Source organism: Chanodichthys erythropterus, chromosome 7 (assembly GCF_024489055.1).
Source record: "Chanodichthys erythropterus isolate Z2021 chromosome 7, ASM2448905v1, whole genome shotgun sequence".
Lineage (NCBI taxonomy): Eukaryota > Metazoa > Chordata > Actinopteri > Cypriniformes > Xenocyprididae > Chanodichthys > Chanodichthys erythropterus.
The window spans coordinates 8,256,372-8,282,295 of record NC_090227.1 but is presented as its reverse complement, the minus strand read 5'-3'; the positions used below and the strand labels follow the sequence as shown (position 1 = coordinate 8,282,295).

General features: G+C 35.9%; 2 protein-coding genes across 2 annotated transcripts; one reads left to right on the top strand and one right to left on the bottom strand.

The window, feature by feature from the left end:
* rnf7 (ring finger protein 7) lies at positions 1–1,980 on the bottom strand. Its single transcript, XM_067388976.1, has 3 exons — positions 1,774–1,980; positions 726–773; positions 1–468 (listed from the first exon to the last, which is right to left on the bottom strand). Exons 1-3 carry the CDS (start codon positions 1,946–1,948, stop codon positions 350–352), a joined length of 342 nt encoding a protein of 113 aa, XP_067245077.1. The 5' UTR covers positions 1,949–1,980; the 3' UTR covers positions 1–349.
* A 2,342-nt stretch (positions 1,981–4,322) lies between these two features.
* On the top strand, positions 4,323–25,924 carry trpc6b (transient receptor potential cation channel, subfamily C, member 6b). Its single transcript, XM_067388974.1, has 12 exons — positions 4,323–4,502; positions 8,300–9,056; positions 14,803–14,988; positions 15,183–15,347; positions 15,563–15,779; positions 16,356–16,583; positions 18,022–18,286; positions 20,072–20,267; positions 23,085–23,288; positions 23,534–23,590; positions 23,716–23,791; positions 25,530–25,924. The coding sequence occupies exons 1-12, from the start codon at positions 4,408–4,410 to the stop codon at positions 25,664–25,666; spliced, it is 2,583 nt and encodes an 860-aa protein (XP_067245075.1). The 5' UTR covers positions 4,323–4,407; the 3' UTR covers positions 25,667–25,924.

The following is a 25,924-nucleotide window of genomic DNA, read 5'->3' as shown; positions in this document are numbered from 1 at the left end:
AAAAGTAATTTTTTTAATTTATTTCTAGCACACTTAAAACACACATTCATAGTACAGCTTCAGTTAGAAGGTCACACATACTGCCACAAACACCCAAATGAATCTGCCGTTTCCTGGAGCTCTTCTGACTGGTTCTTTTTAATGCTGTATGAGGTGACAGAAAGATAAAGCTAACCAGTGTCACCTGGATTTCTGCCTACATCCATGGTTTCACATTGACAGTCACATACATGCAGACAGGTATTCCTACACATTCAGTGGCTGCAGATGCTCTGATAATCAGTCTCGTCTTCCTAAGTGGAGTAGTGCCAAAGTGGACGGAGGAAATGTGGGTACAAAGCTCCAATCCTCACTTGCCGATCCTCTGTACCACCCAGTCCTGTTGGCATAGTGGGCATCTATTGTTCTGTTTGACCCAGAGGGACATGCAGCAGTTGTGAAAAGAGTGGTTACACTCTCCCCATACCACTGAGAGAAAGACAGAATAAGAGAAAGTGACTGACTTTTACTGTATGAACAAAAAAAAGCACTGAGACATTCCTCAAAATATCTTCCACAGAAGGAAGATAGATTTGAAGGTGAATATATGACGACAGAACAATGGACTGTGCTGCCATCTGCTTCTAGGGGCTTAATATAATTATATTATAGGTATATTATAGGTATTATACTAATAATATTAGTAGGTAATTATTAGGTAATTAGTGATGTTACAGTCGACTTACCAACACAGTCCTCTTGTTTGTTTTCAGCCTGGCATCTCAAGCATGCATCTGAAATACATTTAAAAATACACACAATCCAAAAATATATATATAGTTCTTTATGTTCATTTAGGACAGAAATAAGTTGAAATCTAAATCATGTTAAAACACTTTCAAACAACAGACATGCTAAAGTCACAGTCTGACTGTGTGTACAATTACTCTTTGATTAAGATGGTGAGCATGGTAACTACATTTGCGTATCTTACACCAGTAAAATACAAAACAGGTTTGTCTCAAAGCCTGAACATTTTGGTATATTATTTATATTATGCATTTGAATGTTCAATGCAGCGTTTTTGTCAATAGCAAGTGCATTTGCACATTCAATGCAGCATTTTTGGACATTGCTCAAGTTGTTTTTGACGTCTGCGCAGATGTATTTGCATTTTTTTAATGCAGCATTTCTGAGAATACATTCGCTGTAATACTGATAAGCATCGTAAAAAATAAGCATTTGATTCAGAGGGTTAGAGCATCATATTGTTGTTAGCACGTTTAATTTGGCTTTTGTTGTAGCAGCATAAGTTTAAAAAAAATAAAATAAAAAAAACCTGATGCACATTTCTGAGCATTAAAGCGACATTTGTTCGATCATTCAGCATTTTGAAAATGTATAAGTTACGCATTCAACACTCGATGCAGATGATTCTTCGATCATATTCGCGTTTAAAACTTTTGATTTGTCATATTTTCAGCAGAAACGGTTCAAGATTCGATTTTCGCATTTTTTTTTTTTTAACTAAGGGCGTTTGATTGTCATATTCAAAACATTTTGGGCATAATAATAGGACGTTCCAACGTTTGTATCTGCATTTATACAACCACTTATGATTTCCACAAATGTTGTGTATGTAGGCAGCAGTATGTCATTCACTTTTAACTGTTACAAGTGTGACAGGCGAACGCTTTCTACATTCACGGTCTTTTGAGGTAACGTTAAACCAGCTAACAATCATATAAATGCTATCTCAGGTAACGTTAGCCTGTTAGCTAGAGAAACACTTACCCATTACTTGAACCCGACAAATAGCGCAGGTGTCACACTCCACATCCCAGCTCCACATTGCCACCGCATTCCACTTCTTGAGGGAGAACATCTTGTCTCCCCCTGATTTGGATCCAGAAGAACCGCTGCGAGTGTGCACTAAAACCGGCTCATCACCATCGTCCATCTCCGCCATGGCGAAGAGGTGCAGAAACAAAATGGCTGAGGTAGGCGGGTCTGCAGACACGCAGATCGGTCTCTCAGTGGAGTTGTCTGTAAACAGGCCCCTGGCTGGATGTCTTAAAATACTGGCACCTATATTTTTAAGAACAGTCAAGTTAATTTTTACCATTTGCCCCTAAATTCTCCTAACCATTTCCTCTAAAAAAAACTTTTGTTCTTGAAACAAGAAAAATGAAATGAGATAAACAAATCATGTTTTTTTTTTAATCCATTGAATGATTTTGGTTGCATTTGTACTGTATGATTTCACTTTTATGTATTTATTTGATATATTAATTGTATATATGTCTACTATAGTTCTTCAGTAGTCTTCTGTAGTTTTTGTTTTCACTTTTCTGAATCTGTGATGGACATTCATATCTTTTTTTTTTTTTCATTAATTATTTTTCAGCTCTCCTTATTTCATGTCTCCTTTTAACCTCCACGTATTTTATTATTATATGTGGAGAATAGTAGGTTTTGCTCACAATATATATATATATATATATATATATATATATATATATATATATATATATATATATATATATATATATATATATATATAATTCTCTTGGTAATACATGCAAGCATTATTATTGTGCAAATAAAAATGTTGAAAATACCACATGCAACATGCACAAGAGTGCTGTTGTTGTGAATTTTGACATGGCTATGATTGCTTAAAGGGTTAGTTCACCCAAAAATGAAAATAATGTAATTTATTACTCACCCTCATGTTGTTTACACTAAAAACATATTTGAATCAGTTCATGTGAGTTCAGTGGTTCTATCTTAATATTATAAAGCGATAAGAATACTTTTTGTGCACCAAAAAAAAACAAAATAACGACTTTTTAACAATATCTATATTGGCTGATTTCAAAACACTGTATTCTTGTCGCTTTATAATATTAAGATAGAACCACTGAACTCACATGAACTGTTTCAAATATGTTTTTAGTACCTTAATGGACCTTGAGAGTTTGAATGGCTTTGCTCTCAATGCAAGCCTCACTGAGCCATTGGATTTCATCAACAATATCTTAATTTGTGTTCAGAAGATGAACGAACCTCTTAGGGGTGTAGAACGAAATGAAGGTGAGTAATAAATTACATTATTTTCATTTTTGGGTGAACTTACCCTTTAAGTTCATGCATACTGCCGAACCACAGCCATGCCAAAATTGCTAGTGATTGATCACTCCCCCCATTTTCCACCGGTTATGACGCAATTGTGACATCACATCAGAATAATAGGCCTATATAATATTATTACTGTCAGGAAAACAGGGTATAAGAATATAGAATATAATAAGCCATTCGTTAAAGTATACATCCATACAAAATAACGTTTACAGAGGGTTTGTAAAGCTTTCAAACTCTAAAAGAAAATCTTGAAAATTGGAATGAAGTGTGCCAATTTCTAAAATCTGATGGTCAGTAAAATAAAAATATCAATTTGTGACATGTCTGCTTTTTTATATATAAAATGCTGTATAATGATGATGTATTGCAGCATAAATGTACATTCAGAGTGCTGAATACACTGACATTAACACTGACAAAGATATACGTGAAATTATCATCCATTTAGGAAGCAATCTCTTTAAGTTACAGTACATCTTATAGGCACCCTACCATGATTTTGGCTACATTTGGAAAATTTGGTCTGGTTATAACGATTTAAATAATAAAAGACACAGTTATTTCAACATAATATAAATTATATTTTCCTCTCTACACAGATATTCAGTATTAGATCATGCTAATCCATATAGGCTATGCTACTGTTGATGCAGGTTCCATTGCTATGTTTGTCTGTATAGGCTTGTATGTAGATTGTTTTTGTTTGTCTTGTACTTTTATATTCACACTTTATAAAACGCATTGAGCACAGTTGGAAATCATTATGTAAAGTAAATGTATTATCATTGTGTTGTTATTATTATTAACTCTGACAATTGCATATATGCCAGCGCCCATGAGGGGGCGACTCGCTACACTTGGAATAAAACAGCTCTTTTGTAGGCTGTATGGATTCTCCCCCTCCTGTACAGTTTGTGATCATTTTAATATTTCTTAAACTGTTTTGTTTTTTGCAGTTTTTTCCGCCTACATTTTCTAAAATCTTACAATAATTTACTTTAAAAAATCACCTAATAAAACTGAAAAAGGTTTCTTTGAACGACTCGTATAATGATGTAGCCGTGACATCACCACACACATTCGATTTGTTTAACACGCTCAATGAGCTTCTCGGGAACGCGCGGGTAGTTTTACGGATCAAACCCACAGTAGAATTCGCATATTTAATGAAAAATAGTTTGAGAAGAATTTTGCTCAACTTTGCAGGATCACATCAATTCCTAATGTGAGCGGCTCTTTCGTGCGCACCAGTATAGGTGAGAGATTCATGAAGACAGCAAACCGATGTCCAGTGACCACACTTCTGTCAAACACACTTCTGTTCATCAACGGATGAACACCGACTTTGAAAAGTATCCTTTGCCACGGTATTGCAAGAGGTGAGTTCTGTTTTTTGGACATTTTGGAGATGCATAGACATGTTACAACATTAACAAAGTTAAACAAAGTTTTACCAATATTTTTTTCATAACCTTTCATTGTTTTCCTGATTTTTGTTATTGTATTTTTTTAATGATTCAGCTGCACATAACGTAAGATAAATGATTGACACCCATGTTACATGTACAGATGTATTGATCTTAAACATTGATATTGAATTATAAAGAAATGACATAACTTTAATAACTCTGTCGTCACATATGACTATTTTCAGACAAACATTATAATTTGGGCCTACTGTATTATAATAATGTGTTAGGACTGGAATAGCTTAACATTATGATGTGATTTTGGGATTTATTTATTTATTTTATATATATATTTTTTTGTATTAAAACAGACTGGGGCTAGTTGTCACTCAGAGAATTTGTCACAAGCATGAAATCTCAGTAACTATACCACATTTTGAGTCAAAGATTCAAATGTTTTTTTCTTTCTTTTCTCTTTCATCTGTCTTTATGTGGTTTGTATTTGAAGGATCAGTTAGTTTTTCATCATGTTATGGATTTTTGTAAATCTGTGACACATTTGATCCAAGATCAAAAAAGATTTAGCCACTCATATACAGTCTATTCTGGCCTGGGGTTGTTTTTTTTGTTTGTTTTTGTTTTAGTATTTTTTTTTTTTTTTTTTTTTTTTTTTAGGATTAATATCTCTCGTTATCTAATTTAAAGTTAAACTTCTTAAGACTCATTTATTCAGAAGCTTATCCTTCATGATTACTGTTTGCACTCAAGTCTAGCACTTTTGTTTTTTGTTATTCTTATAGCTGTCATGTTTTGTAATTGCTGCATTTTACTTCGGTTATTGGCATTTACTGTTATTTATTATTTTAATATTGTTCTTGTTGCTTTTTCTTGACCTTGAGTGATTTGAAAGGCGCCTAAAATAAAATGCATTATTATTATTATTATTATTATTATTATCACTCAAAATACAAAGATGAAGATATAGTTGTTCTTGTCTTGAATTTTAAAGGGAATATACAGATTTAGGTGTAAAGAAGAGAACATTTATCTGATTTATCTAACAGTAGTTAATGCCCCTTGACTTCTGAAATGATTATTTTCTTGATTAACCAAGACAGCATTGTGTGGGAGGGCTCATCAATCTCTGATTCAGCGCTGTTATTGCTACGGAAACAAACAAAATGTTTCAAACAAAATTAGGCAATTTAAATGCAATCATTTAGGCACATTTTCATCCTGTATTCTTTGTCTGACATATACATTTGTTACCCGGTTTTTTCAACAACATATTAAACAACTCTGTAATTTGGTAAAGCTCAGATGTTTCACATTTAAAATGTTGTTGTTGTTGTTGTTGTTTTAAATTAATAAGCATTTTAGATCCATTAACATTGATTCAAGTATAAACTGAAAAAGAGATTATAAACATCTCATCTGTGTACAGTGAACAGTGTACTTCTGAAAGTCAGCACTTACTCAATTACTTAGAAGACATGTTATGATTCTTTAGAGATAATGTTCCAGCAAGTCTGCTTAATCAATTACCAAAGATGCATGTCAAAATTATTCAGGAAAATAAGATTTTCTTATCAAGGTGATAGCAAAAAATGAGTACACCCTCCTAAAAGTTACTAAATAAAAGAAAATGTAAAAAAAAATTCTGCCGTGAACGCGCAGGCTAGTAAGGCGGATAAACAGTTATGGCACATTCGCTGGTACAGACGAAACATCATCAATATGATTTACACTGACTATGGCCTGCCCATACTTTGACTACAAACTTGGTCCTCAAAACATTACGTATTTTGCAATACATGTAATGTAACTATATGACATTGCACTATTTCTATAAGTAATAAATAGCTAGTATGATAATATAGCTAACGGTAACTAACGTTACAGTATGCAAGTAATTATTCTATCGATATGTAATGCTAAATAAGGTTTGCTAGTACATTATTTCAGCAACATGACAAGCCAGTGAATTAGTAGGTTTCAATAGTTGCTTTGCACAGTGCGTGACATATTATCTGTATGTTATGCGGCTAGAGTTTTGACACCGAGTCAATGGGCTCCGACGAGGAATCCACACCCACAGCGACTTTGAGGAGTCAACGGGCGGGGAGAAGAGGAAGCATCAGGCAGGGGACGGGCAGGCCTGTTTTGAAATAATCTTAGTTGTGTAGTTCTTAAAAAACGAAACAAATCAAGCAGGGATACTTACTCGTCAAGCAGAAATGTGGCTGACTCTGCATCGGTTTTTAATCCTTTCAGGACACGTAGCTCCCTCCACCTCGGAAAAGCCACTCCGATATTTACCCTCGTTTTATTTCGGGCTCTATCTAATTCTTTCTTTTTGGCTTTTTATCATCGTCATCTGTCTTTTTCCATTGACCCGTCTTTATTTTATGAGCAGGTGCCACTCGAGGAATTGGCAGTTTGCATTGTTTGTCCGGCATAAGCAAAGCTGCGGCACACCGGTAATCTTGAATTTGAACGCCTGTATGCGCTGGCGCTGTGCATGAGAGGGGCGAGATCGGCGCGCACGCGAGCTTGATTGACACTGCTAAGACACTCCTCCTGGCTCTGATTGGTTGTTTCTTACCGGGAGCGGTGTATTTCTGCAAATGGCAATAGGACCACTGGGAGGAACCAGAGGAGCTTGATTTTTTTCACAGATTATCTGTCTCATATTGTACTGTCAGGACATAATGACAGGTTTAACAAATATGTAAAAAATACATTTTTACAAAAGTTACCTACTGCAGCTTTAATGACATATATTTCTCAGTTTTTATTATGTATATGTTTAATACATTTTAGTTTTGCCATCTTTCCATGAATTGTATTAGTGATCATAAAGAAAATGCATCTTTTGTATTTGTTCAGAGGGGGTGTACTCATTTATGCTGTGCTATATATATTTATTTTATATATAGACTGTATGAACTGCAGTTCTTTTCAAATTCACACAGTTGTCCTATCAGGGTAATCACAGGTGTAGTTCATCACATTAACTATGAACATGGCATGAAACCTCTTCATTCTAAACACTCAACCTTGGAAACCCGTGAGGATGATATACAGCTAAACATTAACGGGTCAAGCTAACAGGCTACTTATAATTCGAAGTAGCTATTTAAAGGGAAAATATATTTTTAAATACATGTTTAAAATATACAATAATATTTATAATCATATTATATAATTCATAATATGCCTCTTTTTGCAAGACTCCACAAACATACATACTATACAATTAACTGCAGTTTTTAGCAAAATTGACCACTAGTGGCAGTAAAAAAAAAAAAAAACTTGTATTCCTTTTCAAACAAATTATTAGTACAGCAAAAGTTTATCAACTTATTTTGTGTGGTTCGTGGCACAATACTATATAATGACCTCATAAACACTTTTACCATAGTTTATGATTTGTAAACTAATACATTTTGACATTTGCATCACATTAATAGCTCCATATGGATTTTCTGATATAGTAAACTTGCTCAATAGCTCCCCTGGTACAGCATGGCACTTGCGATGTGAAGTGCTTGGGAATGAAACATGAATCACAATTGAAAAGCTCGAAGATTTTTAGAATCAAGCTAAAATGGCATGGGTGCTTCAGCAAATGTCCTGTGCCAGATCGTTATTGTATGCATCATGTTTACCCGGCCCCTGTTGTTTCTCACCTCACCCCCCTGTTCACTTACCAATACTTTGTTTTAAACAAGTTTGTGATTTTGATTTTCTCTCTGTCGGACTAGGTGGAGCAATGATGACATTCAGAGGCACGCATTGGCTAAGAGCCGGCGCATGGCTACACGAAGACCGGCCTACATGTTTAACGCCCGTTACAATAGTTTGTCCTCAACTGAAGAGCGTTTCCTAGAGGCGGCTGAGTATGGAAATATCCCTGTCATCCGTAGGATGCTAGAAGAACTTCCAGAACTTAATGTCAACTGTGTGGACTACATGGGCCAGAGTGCATTGCAGCTTGCGGTTGCCAATGAGCACCTAGAAGTTACAGAACTCTTGCTGAAAAAGGAGAACCTGGCCAGGATAGGTGATGCTTTGCTTTTAGCCATAAGTAAAGGATACATTCGTATTGTGGAGGCCATTTTGGGCCACCAGGCCTTTGCAGACACAACCAAACTTACAAGCAGCCCCCTCCAGGCAGAGACACAAGACGACTTCTTCGCCTATGATGAGGATGGCACTCGGTTTTCCCATGATATTACACCCATTATACTAGCTTCTCATTGCCACGAATACGAAATTGTGCACATTCTGCTAAGGAAGGGTGCCCGCATTGCGCGCCCACATGACTACTTCTGCAAATGCAACAGCTGTCTTTATCACCAGAGGCATGACTCTTTTAGCCATTCCCGTTCCAGAATCAATGCCTACAAAGGGCTGGCTAGCCCCGCCTACCTGTCCCTGTCCAGTGAGGACCCAGTACTGACGGCTCTAGAGCTCAGCAATGAACTGGCAGTACTGGCCAACATAGAAAAAGAGTTTAAGGTAGGCATAATTATGGTGGCCCAGTAGTGCACAACACAACAAAATTAAAAAAGCAAACATAAGTTCACAACACAATGGTATAAAGCCACAACACAACGGAATAAAGCCACAACACAACGGAATAAAGCCACATCACAATGAAATAAAGCCACAACACAATGAAATAAAGCCACAACACAACGGAAATGCTCCCAACCACTAGGGGGCTCTCAGAGCTCGGTAAAGTTAGTTTTCCTTGCCAATGTTCTATAGAGTCGGCAGTAATATCAATACCACGATTAGTTTTAACAGTATGTAGCCACCGTATATCGACATGAAATATTAATTCAAAATCACCTACGTGCAAAATAGCTTCATATTTGTACCTGTGAATGATTTGACGCGCTACCACTGTGCATGGTGAAGGGAACGTCTGCCAATTCCACCAAGTGGTTAAAACGTATAATTTGTATTCATTAAAATTACTAATAACATTTAAAAACAAAATATTCAAATTCCATTTGAACATGTCTGTTTTTAAATGTTAAACAAAGTCATTGTAATGAATACAAATTATACGTTTTAACGACTTGGTGGAATTGGTGGATGTTCCCTTCATCATGCTTCGTGGTATTGTGTCATTCACAAGTATACATGATATGAAGCTATTGTGGTAGTTGCTATAGTTGATTTTTTTTATTAATATTTCATGTCGATATACAATGTTTACATACTTAAAACTAATCGTATTGATATCTTTGTAAGACTGTCGACTTTATAGAACAGTGGCATAGAATACTAATATTACCGAGCTCTGAGAGTCCCTAAGTGGTCGGGAGCATTTCCGTTGTGTTGTGGCTTTATTCCGTTGTTTTGTGGCTTGTTTCCTTTGTGTTGTGGCTTTATTTAGTTGAGTTGTGGCTTTATTCCGTTGTTTTGTGGCTTGTTTCCGTTGTGTTGTGGCTTGTATCCGTTGTGTTGTGGCTTGTATCCGTTGTGTTGTGGCTTGTATCCGTTGTGTTGTGGCTTTATTCCGTTGTGTTGTGGCTTGTATCCGTTGTGTTGTGGCTTGTATCCGTTGTGTTGTGGCTTGTATCCGTTGTGTTGTGGCTTGTATCCGTTGTGTTGTGGCTTGTATCCGTTGTGTTGTGGCTTGTATCCGTTGTGTTGTGGCTTGTATCCGTTGTGTTGTGGCTTGTATCCGTTGTGTTGTGGCTTGTATCCGTTGTGTTGTGGCTTGTATCCGTTGTGTTGTGGCTTTATTCCGTTGTTTTGTGGCTTTATTCCGTTGTGTTGTGGCTTGTTTCCTTTGTGTTGTGGCTTGTTTCCTTTGTGTTGTGGCTTGTTTCCTTTGTGTTGTGGCTTTATTTCGTTGTGTTGTGAACTTATGTTTGCTTTAATTTTGTTGTGTTGTGCACTACTGGGCCACCATACATAATAGTATAAAGGAAGAGAAAATAGAGGTCCTATTATTAAAGGGCCCCTATTATTCTCATTTACAAGTTTATAATTTTGTTCAGTAGGTCTACTAGAATAGGTTAACATAATTTAATGTTAAAAAAATTCATTCTTTTTCTTATAATTTACGTTGTTACATAATCGGTAAGGGGAGTTACATTATCAATTTGAGCCAAGTCTGATAATGACAGTCTCGCTAGCACAACCTGAGCAGGTCATTTACAAGTGGAAGTTTTTTTATTTTATTTTATACATCTCTTACATTTCAGATGTGATTTTATAACTGTTATTTCTCTAAATCACAGTAAAAACGGTATGTCCGTTAACACACTGCATTCAACTGCACGGTTCAAGAAGCAGTAGTTAGAAAAATGGTGAGAAAACAAAGTGGAAGTCCAGGTAAATGTTTTTCCCTCTAAGTAAAAAACAAAAACAAAAAAAAATAAGTTTCCTCAACTTGTCATAAACTCTTCCTGGCCTAATAATTAATTTATGCAAATGGTGAAGTAATCACGTCATGGAAATAATGGCAGGATTGCGAACAAGGTGTTTCAGGTGAGTGTTTTCTGTCAGAGCGGTTTACGCGTGGACTTTGTGGCTTGTAACTTTGCAGATTGTTTACATGCACAAACAGATACATACTAAAGGAAAGGTAAAAAAGCATAATAGGTTCTCTAAATTATGGAACATGGAAGAATGTGATATTTCCCATCCCAACTTACTTTTTCAATAGGTTATATGTCATTGTCAACACAGTAAAGAAGAACGGGTTTGTCCAAACATTTCATTGGGTAAAATCAGTAGATATAGGTTATTATCAACATCAGGCTGGAAGTAAATTAGTAAAAAGACAAGCAATTAATAGGTTTAAGAAATCTGATTCAGGTTTTTTTCTTTTAACTTTTTATGCAGAGTGCATATGGATGTGGGTGTGCAGTCTTGCTTGGTAGTTAGTGAGTCTGCAGCCTTTGCCTTAGAGTGGGTGGATTTTCTCTTCTTGCTTATATTAATTTTGATGGGTGTAAGGTTTTGTATGCAGATTCAGTCTTAAACAGATGGTAAGATGGTTCTCTAGAAAGAAAGAAAAAACATAACTATTATCTGCTATGACATGTGCATAATCACATGCCAGTTGCATTCAGTTTCCAACCATTAAGGATAATCATAGGTGGCAATCTCTGGCTGTGACCGTAATTCTGCCACGAAATGTTTTTGTAACACTTTACAATATCTTTCATTAAGTCATTAAGTGAGTGGCGCTCACCTACAGTATGTCAACATTATTTTGGGGGTTGCTGTAGCATTAGAGGATGGTTTCTAGGTTAATTTGGATGTTTGCAGGGCCAGGGTGTTCTGGGTGTTTGGTGTTGTCAGGTGGTTTCTGTTCATGGAGATTGCTTACAGTCTCTATTCAGATATCAGATTGTTCAAATCACTTACCCTGAGTATGAACAATATTAATATTGAAAATTCATTGCCTGATCTGATGAGTCTTGATCTCTGCTGCAACATTCAGATGGTAGGGGCAGAATTAGCCGTAAACAACATGAGAGCATGGATCCATTCTGCATTGTATCAATGGTTTAGGCTTCTGAAGATGGTGTAATGGTTTGGGGGATATTTTCTTGGTGCACTTTGGGCCCCTTAGTACCAATTGAGCATCATTTAAATGCCACAGACTAACTGAGTATTGTTGCTGACCATGTTCATTCCTTTATGAGTAAAGTGTACTCATCTTCTGATGGCTGCTTCCAGCAGGATAATGTACCATGTCACAAAGCTTGAATCATCTCAAACTGTTTTTTTTTAATATAACAATATACTCAAATGACCTCCGCAGTCACAAGATCTCAATCTAATAGAGCACCGTTATGAATTGGTGAATGGGAGATTCGCATCATGGATGTGCACCCGACGAATATGCAGCAACTGCGTAATGCTATCATGTCAATATGGACCAAAATCTCTGAGGAATGTTTCCAGCAACTTGTTGAATCTATGCCACTAATAATTAAGGCAGTTCTGATGGCAAAAGGGGCTCCAACCTGGTACTAGCAAGGTGTACCTAACAAATTGTGGCCATTTTTACAAATTTGGCCCCTCTTTTTAGTTAAATCTTGGCCACGAATTAGGAATTTGTGACAAATTAAGAAGTTGTGATATGTTGTGATAACTGTTACCTTGTTTTAGTTAAATCAAATGAGACAACTGTGTAGCCATGATTTACTAAAACGAGGAAAATAATTCTCAAGTTGTGGGAACGAAATATTAATTCATGGCCACAGTATTTATATTTTTGTCCACATGTCATGTGTGGGACTCTGTAGAAATTTACTTGAAATACCTTTTATTTTAAAGGTGCCCTAGAACCCTTTTTCACAAGATGTAAGTCTTAGGCAGGGGTCTCAAACTCAAATTGGCGGGGGGCCGTTTCTGTGATTGACACCTCATAGGAGGGCCATATTAACATTCAAGTGCAAGAAAGCGCAACATTTCAGAAAATTTACTTTCCTTTGCATTATTTCTCATTTACATCAAATTTGCCTTCTAAAATATCTTTATACCTATACTATAAATATTTTATTTACCATACTAAATGTAAACAGTGTGTCTCTCATTGTTACAGAGTGTAATATAATTATATAATACTATTACTAATATAATACTACTAATATATTAATATAATACTACTAATATACTATTAATTGCAATAGTCTGGTGCAACTTCTCACATCCAACAAGGTGCATGGAAAAATTTGTAATTTAGGAAAAAAAACATCAACACTTGTGGTGTGGAGGGGTCAGAAATAAACAAAAAACTGGAGCTATATATATATACATTTGTACACTCTTCTGTTTCTTGACAGACACCTGGCAGCGCATTTGTCCAAGATGCCGTTTGAGCATCGGTAACGTTTAATGGCTGCATCGGACGCGTTTCGGTGGTTTAACCGCTCGACGCTCTGGGCTTAAAGTCGCGTGCTTTTATTGTAATTTAGGCAAGCGTGCTCATAATAGAAGTGACGCGGTTGAGAGAGCGGCTCATGGTTGCATAGCAACGACAGACGCCACTGGAGCGAAAGCGCATTGGAAAGAAAGAGAATGCGGCGCGGCCGCTTATGTGACACGATATGTGAATGCCCCATAGAACAGGGACTTTTTCTTTGCATATCAGACAGGTAGCAACTAGAGAATAATAATAATAATAATAATTCAGCGAGCCGGATTATGTTTTATTTTTGAGATCAGTTGCGGGCCGGGTAGAGGGGGAGGGCGGGCCGTAAATGGCCCACGGGCTGGCAGTTTGAGACCACTGGTCTAAGGTTTCCCCTGAATGTGTCTGTGAAGTTTCAGCTCAAAATACACCATAGATTTTTTGTAATATTACATTTTTTAACTGCCTATTTTGGGGCATAATTAAAAATGCGGCGATTCTGTGCATGTCCCCTTTAAATGTTCGCGCTCCCCACGCTCGCAGCTCTATAATACATTGCATAAACAAAGTTCATACAGCTAATATAACCCTCAAAATGGATCTTTACAAAGTGTTCGTCATGCAGCATATCGGTCCATTTAAGTATGGTATTTATTTGGATGTTTACATTTGATTCTGAATGAGTTTGATAGTAGCCTATGTGTGGCTAATGGGCTAAAGCTAACATTACACACTGTTGGAGAGATTTATATAGATTTAAGTTATGTTTATGAATTATACAGACTGCAAGTGTTTAAAAATGAAAATAATGACGTCTCTGGTCTCCGTGAATACAGTAAGAAATGATGGTAACATTTAACAGTACATTAGCAACATGCTAACGAAACATTTAAAAAACTATTTACAAATATCACTAAAAATATCATATCATGGATCATGTCAGTTATTATTGCTCCATCTGCCATTTTTCGCTGTTGTCCTTGCTTGCTTACCTGCATAAAGTCTGTTGATTCGGCTGTGCTGCTCCAGACGTTAATACTGGCTTGTCTAATGCCTTGAACATGAGCTGGCATATGCAAAAGTTGGGGGTGTACATATTAATGATCCAACTGTTGCGTCACAGTCGGTGTTATGTAGAGATTCGCCTGTTCTTCAGAGGTCTTTTGCACAAATCAAATTTACATAAGAAAGAGGAAACAATGGTGTTTGAGACTCACTGTATGTCATTTCCATGTACAGAACTCTAATTTAACTGTGCCAAGGTAAATTAAATTTTCACCTTTAACATATACTTCAGGTTTGGGGTCAAAATGGAGTAATTTTCATCATACTTGTGTGTATTTTCAACAAATCTATGCTAATTTCCATTCACAGAATGATTATAAGAAGCTGTCTATGCAATGCAAGGATTTTGTAGTTGGACTTCTGGATCTGTGTCGGAATACAGAGGAGGTGGAAGCCGTTTTAAATGGAGACACAGAGACAGGTGGCCACTTTGACAAGAGCGACAGACCTAATCTAGTTCGGTTAAAACTGGCCATCAAATATGAGCTGAAAAAGGTGTGTCTCTCTCATAATAAACATTAATAATGCGAACAAAGTTTTCAGTAAATTATATAGTTATTAGGCAAATTGATTCAACTAAGTTGCCTTAAGTGTTGAAATACAAATGCTTCATTACTGTGGATAATAGTACAGTAATATTAACATATCTGTTAACTGTATCTCTGCCTGCTTTTATGCCTCCTACACAGTTTGTAGCCCATCCAAACTGCCAACAGCAGCTTTTGTCCATATGGTATGAGAATCTGTCTGGGCTCAGGCAGCAGACCACAGCTGTCAAGTTACTTGTGGTTCTGGGGGTGGTGGTTGGACTTCCCATCCTGGCCTTACTGTACTGGATAGCACCCTCAAGCAAGGTCAGACTGCAATAACCTTAACCTTTAGCCAATGTGAATCCAGCCATGGCACTGAATTTCTGTTATGCTTACGTAATATTATAAGCGAGAAAAGAACAATATTATTGTGTATGGATTTATTCTTAATATTAACTGTGCTGTTTTTGAATTAATACAATATCAATCATTTAACAATGCAACTTTTTATTTGTTTTGTGCATTGTTTTCAATTCAAGTTGGGGAAGATCATACGTGGTCCTTTCCTAAAATTTGTGGCACATGCAGCTTCCTTCACAATCTTTCTTGGCCTTCTCATCATGAACGCTGCTGACCGTTTTGAAGGGACAACTCTCTTACCAAATATGACCATCCACGACCACCCCTCCCAATTGTTCCGCATGAAGACCACACCTTTTACCTGGATGGAAATGTTGATCATTTCCTGGGTCATAGGTCGGAAATAACAAATCAGACATTTATTCTTAATAAGATAATTTACTTGCTCACATGACATTCCCAACCTATATATATATATATATATATATATATATATATATTTGGAACACAACCGGAACTTTTGCAGAATGACAATTGGTGAGTAAGTTCCAAAAAAGACAATAAAGCATCATAAAATCACTATGAAAGTAGTCCGTATGACCAGTACATATGGGTTTGGAATGACATGAGGGTGAGTAAAAGATGACACATTAGACATTAACTTTAAGGAAAGTTCCCACAGCTATGTACTAAAATAAATCCCAAATGACTGCTGCAAGAACACAATGATCCACAGAAGGGTCACGACTCTTCAAACTCTCTAACATCTGTCACATCTGCCACATCTGCCCTATGAAAATATATTAGAAATATTTGTAAAAATGATCTGTAAAAGTGATATTGTTCAATTAGAAAAGAAAAAAATAATTTCACTACAGACTCAAGCCGTTTGCTTAAAAATATCAAGCACTGAATGACTGGGTGCATAAATATTTTTATAATAAATTAATTATCTGTCTCTTCTGATTAAAGGAATGATTTGGGCTGAATGCAAAGAAATATGGTCTCAGGGTCCTCGGGAATATCTGCTGGAGCCTTGGAATTTGCTGGACTTTGGAATGCTGGCCCTTTTTGTTACTTCCTTCATTGCCAGATTTATGGCATTTTGGCATGCAAATGTTGCTCAGAGTTACGTCGACAAGCACTACACAGATCTATCAAACATCACCTTGCCCCTTGAGATAGAATACTATCGTCTTGGTGAGTACTGCTGTCAAGCTTTACTGAAGAAATAATGCTTTGTCCATTTAAAGGGGACCTATTATGCCCCTTTTCAAAGTCTTGATTTTGGGGTCTTAACTAGGGTTTCATGCTTAAATGTTCACAAAAACACATTATTTTTCACATATTTTACTTTTTTGCAGCACCTCTCTTCCCAGTCTGTCTGTAATGCTCTGTTTAATCCTGTCTCTAAGAAGCCCCTCCTACCAAAAAGTGCACTGTGCTCTGATTGGTCGAGTTTCAACACACTACCAACGGAAGTCACTAAAACTTTTTCATGCTCAAACAACAACAATACACACTAAAGAAAGTTGAAAATGTCAAAAAACAAAAAACAAAAAAAACAAACATACAAAAAAAAAAACAAAAAAAAACAATAGCAACCTTTTTAAAATCACTTTAATTTGACATTATCTCAAGAATGTGGTCTATGGAGCATCAAAACTGCCAAATAAATAAATGATGATTATGATTTCTATAACATTACTTTAACAATGCGAAAATTGGTTTTGCAAAAGATTTTTTTTTTTGTTTTATGCAATGTTGATCATACATGCAGCTTCTTTCACTATTTATCTTGTCTTCCTTATTATGAATGTGCATTTAAACTGAACAGCCGATCAAAACTGCCTCATGTTATTGAATGAAATGTCGACCTACAAAGAGGTATAAGACTGAAGCTTTGGGGAGTGTTGGTTGACTCTATCTACTCAATCTATGTTCTTTTTTTATGAAACTTCCCCACATTTAAGTGTTGATAAAAGAATGCATGAAACTAGAATTTTTTTTAAAGCAGAAGCTCTGTTCTTTTGATATATTTTATATTCACATTCATTCAGCAAAATATTCTTGGGGCCATGACATTTTTAAAAAATTATTAAAAAAGTTTTTTTTTTTTTTTTTTTTTTTAAATGCTGGCAGGGAAAGAGTTAAAGGGATAGCTCACCCAAAAATTCAGTCATCATTTACTCACCCTCAGGTTGTTCCAAACCTGTGTAAATTTCTTTCTTCTGCTTAATACAAAAGACGATATTTTGAAGAATGTTGGTAACTAAACAGTTGATGGACCAAATTGACTTGCATAGTATAGAAAGAAAAAATACTGTGGAAGTCAGTGGGCCCCATCAACTGTTTAGTTACCCATATTCTTCAAAATATCTACTTTTGTGTTCAGCAGAGGAAAGAAATTCATACAGGTTTGGAACAACTTGAGGGTGAGTAAATGATAGAATTTTCATTTTTGGTTGAACTTTTCCTTTAATGAAATGGGAGACAAGTGGGAACATCAATGTAGCAGATCACACTTTTTCTACCAATGACTTTCCATGTTGAATACCTTCAGCTTGACTTTTGAAAGACCTGTGTTTTGAAAGACCAGATTCTCAGCCTTTACAAGTTTCCTTTTTATATATTTCAGCTCGTGTCCACTGGGTTCCTTCAGACCCTCAGCTGATCTCCGAGGGCCTTTATGCCATCGCAGTGGTTCTGAGCTTCTCTCGGATTGCGTACATCCTGCCGGCCAATGAAAGCTTTGGGCCCTTGCAGATCTCTCTGGGCAGGACTGTGAAAGACATATTTAAATTCATGGTGATCTTCATAATGGTGTTTGTGGCCTTCATGATTGGAATGTTTAACCTCTACTCATACTATCGTGGAGCAAAGCAAAACGGTGCTTTCACAACGTAAGCAATGAACATATCTGTTTGATTGACATTAATTCCTTTGATGATTGTTTATCTCTTCCTTGGTAATGGTATCACATCAATGTCTTTATTCGTTATAAGATTACAAAATGCCCAGAGCCTTGGCAGCAATGCATTAGGACATACTGGATGTAGGCGTTTGGCAAATTCAGTTATCATGACTGCCACACCACGACCATGTCCATGTGGACATGAGAGTGAATAAGAGTCTTGGACTCTTCATGCTCTTGATATTTAAAAAGCCTCAGGTCGATATGAAATAGATAAGTAATTAATTTAAATTCAAAATGAATTCATTAAAGAATGTGAAATCAAAATTGGACTGCCATTTAGTACATACTGTAGCTTTTAGGCCATATAGGTGAGTTTCGCCAAACTAGTCTCATGAGAAAACGTCTCGGCTACGGAACGCCAATTTCACTGGCCTTTTCTGATACTCTCAGAGGTGATTGGGGCTCTCAAGAGCGAATTCCCAAATAGAGCAAATAGTTTTACCGTTTACTGCACTTCTGGACTCTCTATCACCATCTGTGTTCAAAACATACCACAACTTGTGGTTGAATGACATTCTACCACCATCAGTTTTGTATATTAGAATTGTTTATTGGAAATATGCCTATGGAGAACATTAATTGAAAAATATTTCTCTGAAAAAGTGAGCGATCACTTTTAGCTTTGTTGCAAAGTTTTTTTTTAACATACTGTAGTCTTTAGTCAGAGCCATGAATCATTTGTTACTTTCTATTCCTAGTCAAAGACAACTTATATTACAGGTAGGTTAATTTGAGAGAGCATTTGATTTGGTCAAAATACCACTGTGACTACAAGATGAGTCATCAAAAAATTCCCCAGATGAGAAAGTATATTTGCAAAAAGTATATTTTCTAAATTTATAAGAGTTGTTCTTGAAGCTTACAGACAGAGTGCATTAGTGCCTGGCCCCTTTTCCAGCAGCGCTGGTTCCAGAAGTGTTTTTTTCCATTCATTTTTCCCATAGGGACTTTAAAAAAAGTATTCATTAAAGTGTTATAAGCCATGAACCAAGAGAATCACAATACTACAAAATTCGATTTGAAGCAAAAAAGTATTAGAAAAATCGGACAAAAATACAAAGGTACAAGACTGTGTACTTTATGGCTTTAGTGAGGGAAAGAACTACAATCCCATGAAGCATAATCAAACAGCATAATCAAATTAAAAACATAAAACTACTCATTTACAAATGTTGATTTGCTTCAGCAGTCTTCAGCAGAAGCATTTCTATTCTATTCTATTAGTTAACATTAATGCACTAAATAGCATTAACTAACAATGCACAATACATTTGTTAAAAGTTAATCTTTGTTAATGTTAGTTAATAAAAATACAACTGTTTTTTGTTAGTTTGTTAACTCAGTTACATTAAATAATATTAACAGATACAACTTTTGATTTTAATAATGTATTAGTAAATGCTGAAATGAATATTAACTATGATTATTAAAAACTTTAGAACTATTTTTTCATTGGTTATGCTAGTTAACAAATGTTAACAAATGGAACCTTATTGTAGTGTTACCAAATTTAGTTTTAAGTAAATTGGCATAAACATACAGTATATGTTCTTAAACATTCATATGTTTATGTGTATGCAATAATTATCCTTGCCACAGCAATCTTTTATTGATTTTTTTTTTTTTTAATTGACATTGATGAATGAAATACTATTATATAACACACCCCAGACCTAAAGGAAGTCATCTGTTTTTTCTTCTTCTTCTCCAGTGTGGAGGAGAGCTTTAAAACTTTATTCTGGGCTATTTTTGGACTTTCTGAGGTCAAGTCTGTCGTCATCAACAACGGGCACAAATTCATTGAAAATATTGGCTATGTACTTTATGGAGTCTACAACGTTACCATGGTTATCGTCTTACTCAACATGCTCATCGCCATGATCAACAACTCATTCCAGGAAATTGAGGTAATCATATTATGAAATGAGATCTGTGAAACGACCAGACGTTAGGATAGGATTGTACAGGCCAAGGGTAAATGTCCAGACCCCACCATTTCACATTCATAGTCCTTTTCAAATGAGATACAGATCCTTTATATTACTGTTACATTTGTTGAAATGTAATGGGATGTCCTTTCTGGTGACAGTAGAAATTGATTATCTCATAAACTGCAGCCTGTTTGTGTACACTGTGCAGAAAAAACTTGTCAAAACTGGCTGTTCACAATGTATTACAGTAGCATCCAACAGTGGAATATAAATTGCTCATGCACTGAATGAAACATATCTGCAAAGTATATAATAATAGAACGTCATTAATAATAAGAGGGAGGGAGGACTGATCAGGAAACAGAGGAAGTTATTTTTTGATGCATTTTGTTGCCATCTGGGGATCTTGTTATTTGTTGACCATTACTAATATGCCAACACACTTAACTGTTCCAATCATACTGCCCCTTACTGTTTTAGCATGCTATGGTTTTATCAGTGCATTTACAGAAGCTACAAATTCCAGTTACATGTCATTTATTTCTTAAGTACACAGGGAGACTGGGGCTAGTGGTCACATGTTGATGTTCTATATATCAATGATCAGTCAAAAATCCAGTTACACAAATGCTCTCTCTAGCAGTGGATTTTTATGTTGGTTTCAAATACCTAGTTGAAAATTAAGATTATTTTTGTGGTTTCTGTCATCCAAAATAAAATCTCAATATTATAAAACCTTTGTTTTATCATTTTAAATCTAAGTTTTAAACTTATTTTTGTAGAATGGTTTACTTAAAAGTATGTTTGTGTGATCTTTATCTTTATAAATACTACTTGCTTTGTTTTCTTTAGTGCAATCATATTCCTACATTCATTTTTGTGATTTACAATTATGCATTTAGCAGATGCTTTTATCCAAAACAACTTAGTTTTATGTATCGAGTCATGTTTGAGGATATGTTAAAACATCCGCCAAAGAAGATGCATACCAGTTTATGGATCAAACGTTGTGGAGTTATAATGTTTTTTTTTTACACTGTGTGCAGAATTATTAGGCAAGTTGATTTTCTGATCATATTTTTTTTCCAAGCACATTTTACCAATTCCAAACCACATTAATCTTAATAACTACTATTAATATTGTTTTTAATCATTTATAAGTGAAATATAATTGTACATGAAGGCTGGAAATAAAATAAAAAATATTCATTGTGAATGAGAATTATTAGGCAGGTTTTCTTTTACAGATAAAATGAGCCAAAAAAGAGATTTAACAGACTGAAAAGTCAAAAATTATTAAATACTCATGAGAAGGACGCAATACTAATGCAATACCAGAAATTGCAAAGTTAAAGCATGACCATTGGAAAGTGAAATGCTCATTGGGTCAGCGGGGTCATACAAAAACAGCTGAAGAAGAAAAGACACATGTTAACTGCAAAATAATTAAGAATTAAGGTGAAGTATTAAGTGTGAAACCATCAGGAACCATCTGCAAGATGGACATTTCAGGATAAGAGATGGACTAAAAGTGAACTCCCACACCTTACTGCCAGATTCTGGAAGATAAATTCTTCAAACAGTGGTCCAAGAGGATGTGGTGCTGGTCCTTCAGGAGTCACTCTCAAGCTGTCTGTCTATAAGGCCTATAAAAACCCAGTCTTCATGTATTTTATAACACTTCAAAATACACTTCATTTTTTAGGATTCTTCACCTAACCTAAGTCTCTGAGATCCTGACACCTTGCACTTCTGGAGACTCCAGGTAGGTTTCAGTACTGGGAAATGGTGGCGCTGGAGACTAAAGGGTTCCTGATGTTTCACACTTAATTCTTCACCTTAATTCTTAATTCTTTTGCAGTTAACATGTGTCTTTTCTTCTCCAGCTGTTTTTGTATGACCCTGCTGACCAAATGAGCATTTCACTGTCCTTTGGTCATGCTTTAACTTTGCAATTTCTAGTATTGCATTAGTATTGCGTCATTCTCATAAGTATTTAATAATTTTTGACTTTTCAGTCTGAGTTAAATCTCTTTTTTGGCTCATTTTATCTGTAAAAGAAAACCTGCCTCATAATTCTGCACACCTGAATATAGGGCATTTTTCATTTCCAGCCTTCATGAACAATTATATATCACTTATAAATGATTAAAAACAATATTAATAGTAGTTATTAAGATTGATGTGGATTGGAATTGGTAAAATGTGCTTGGAAAAAAAATATGATCAGAAAATCAACTTGCCTAATAATTCTTCACACCGTGTAGTTGTGGCGCCCCCAATTTTATGAAACTTTGTGTGCGTCCTCAGAATGTCCTGTTGTCTTTGTGTCAAGTTTTGTTAAGCTTGGACATTGCTTTCAGCAGCTATAGGTTAACTCGTAAAAATGGGCGTTGTCTGACCAATTAATTAAATTATAACTTTGCAATGCTTTGACGAATCAAAACTCTTTTTTCTAGGAGGAATTCGAAAAAGTACATTGTTAGGAAAATTGTCTCAATGGATTCTGGGGGAAACAAATGTATTTTCTAGTCCTTAGAGTTCCAAAGTTAAGATCAAAAATGCAAATTGCCTTATAGCACCTCGTAATTTTGGACGGGTGTTTGCATGTGCACCTGTGTAGCGGTGCACAATTGGGACCATCTCTATGATTTACAATCTCTGACACCCATACACTTTGAGGAAAAAAAAAACAGGGAAGAAGGGGCCACTCTATATGTATCTATGTGGAAATACACTGATATTAGTGTATGCCATTTTCCAATGAAACCATAAAATATGTCTTTTTGACAGGATGATGCAGATGTGGAGTGGAAGTTTGCCAGAGCTAAGCTGTGGTTCTCCTACTTTGAGGAAGGAGGGACGCTGCCTGTGCCATTTAACCTCATCCCCAGCCCCAAATCAGTCATCAGCCTGGCTATAAAACTCAAACAGCTCCTGCTAATACCCCTTCACAGACACAAAGAGGACCTGAAAGAAGACACAGAGCTCAATGTGGTGAGATGAAGGGGAGACTCTTTAAATGACTCAAAATGCATCTGATGCGTGAGATTTTCTCACAACATTTCTTTCAGTTTTATTTATATAATAATGGTCTGTCTGTGGGGTTCTCAATGAAAATGAAATCCTTTTATTGGTATTTGGTGCCCTCTAATGGCCAGACAACATGAGGAGCTTTTCATTTATTGAGAGAACAAAATATTTTTGGTTAAATATTCACAAAGAAATATTTTTTCCCCCAGTCAGGTAAACAAAAAGAGTCCAGTGAGAAGAATTCGCCTCATACAAGTCGCTACCAGGTAATACACACATTTCTGACCAGTCTTATTTCATGCTGAAGGGCTTTATTTTGTGATACCTGTACTAAATCTACACAACTGTGTAGATTTCCTGCTATTTTTTTTTTTTTTTTTTGTATCCACAGAGGATCATGAAACGGCTAATCAAACGATATGTTATCAAAGCACAGACTGACAAAGAGGGAGATGAAGTTAATGAAGGTACAGTGTGAATTTCTGTTGTATTGATGATGCGCTAGACATATCTGTGTTTCAGCACACATCCACACAAAGTCAGTTAGACTGTTGCAAAATGAATCAAACAGGAAACATTGTGAATGAGAATGTTAATCACTGAGTATAGCTAGTTAATTGGGGTTTGAGTTCAGAATGAGAAAATTGATTCATTTTGATGTTTAAATTGCCCTTATTTTGTGCTGTATTAAAAGTTCCCAGTTTTGTTCTACAACAGACTTACATGCATCCAAGGTCAAAAAACACTTACATTTTCTCACAATATACATTACAGCTTCCCTCTTTTTCTCACAGTGTTTGAAACGTTTGGGGCTTTTCAAGGACTCAGTCTCTCCCTCCTTTACGTGAGCCTACACTGCTCTGATTGGTCAGATGGCCCAATCTGTTGTGATTGGTCTACCAAATACAGCGTGTGTCAGAAACGCAACACCCATTACCGTATCTAAATTTCAGCTTTCTCAGCACTTGTATACAGAGTGAAATGAACACTAACGATGACGTCAGTTTTAGCGTAGTCTCAGCCTCAGACGTTTTGTCCACGGACCGTTGGCTGAACGTCGGATGCATAAGGCACACAAAATGGGAAACACTTTTGGTTACTACAGTTTCTAAGTCATCATCTGATTGGTTGAATTCTACTGGATTTCTGGGAGACGTGTGTTTCGTATTCTTTTTATTGGTCTGCCTGGAAGAAGGAAGCCGTTGTGTTTACAACCGTGCAGAGCACTTATCAGGATCAACTAAAAGCTGGATTTTCAAAAGTATGTGAAGTTCGCTGTGCCATTGCTGTAAAGAGACGAGAGCCGTCACTATTTTCATTTTTAAACACTTGCAGTCTGTATAATTCATAAACACAACTTCATTCTTTATAAATCTCTCCAACAGTGTAGCATTAGCCCGTTAGCCACAGAGCATATAGCCTCAAACTCATTCAGAATCAAATGTAAACATCCAAATAAAATAAATCTTGTAAAAATCCATTTGAGGGTTATATTAGCTGTGTGAACTTTGTTTGTGCACTGTATAACTGCACTTATAATCGAGAGCTCGGGAGGGCAGGGAGCGAGAGATTTAAAGGGGCCGCAGCCTGAATCGGTGCATAGTTAATGATGCCCCAAAATAGGCAGTTAAAAAAATTAATTAAAAAAACTCTATGGGGTATTTTGAGATAACACTTCACAGACACATTCAGGGGACACCTTAGACTTATATTACATCTTTTGAAAAGACATTCTACGGCACTTTATCATGCTCTTTGGTCTTTGAAACTTTGCAGACATTTTACATTCACAAGCAGCTATATTACACTCTACATGAAAGGTAATATTCGAAAAAGCATAATAGGGGCACTTTAAGCTTTGCTCTTGAAGTCAACATGAAATCAAAACGGACCCTGTTTATTTTCTCAAAAATTACAATTGTGCCATCATTTGCTCACCCTCATATTGTTCCAAACCAGAAATTGTGTGTTAATTAAACAGATCACAGCACTTGGTGAGAGCTCTTGAAAGAAAATAAATCTATGGGGAAATGCATTGTAACTTTGCATGAAACCCTTAGTTTGCACTTAGCCAAAAAAAAGGAAAAGGAAAAAAAAAGTTTTATTATCTAAAATGTGGTTTCAGATTGAACTACCTTTCTAGGTGGATGAACTTCTGGTTATGTGTTGGTCATGTAATGATCCATTTGACTTTGTGTCTTAAAGGGGAACTAAAGGAGATAAAGCAGGACATCTCAAGTTTACGCTATGAGCTCCTGGAGGAGAAGTCCCGTCAGACAGAGGAGCTAGCAGAACTGGTCAGGAGACTGGGAGAGAGGCTCGCCAGTCAACAGAAACTGTAGTTTTTCTCAACAGGAACCCTCTTTTCACTTTTCTCAAAGGATTCTTATTAGTCAATAGTGTAATACAAAATGAATTCTATGATTTTCTATTTAAAATATCATGTATTAAAGGTAGTACAATAAATACTATGACATAAATACTTGAAAAATAGTTTAAATAATATAATTTAAAAACATATCAGACCTGGGGTGCTAAATTCATGAAAATATCATACTGTAAATGATTTAATAGTACTGAAAAAAAAGGCTTCGCTTTCT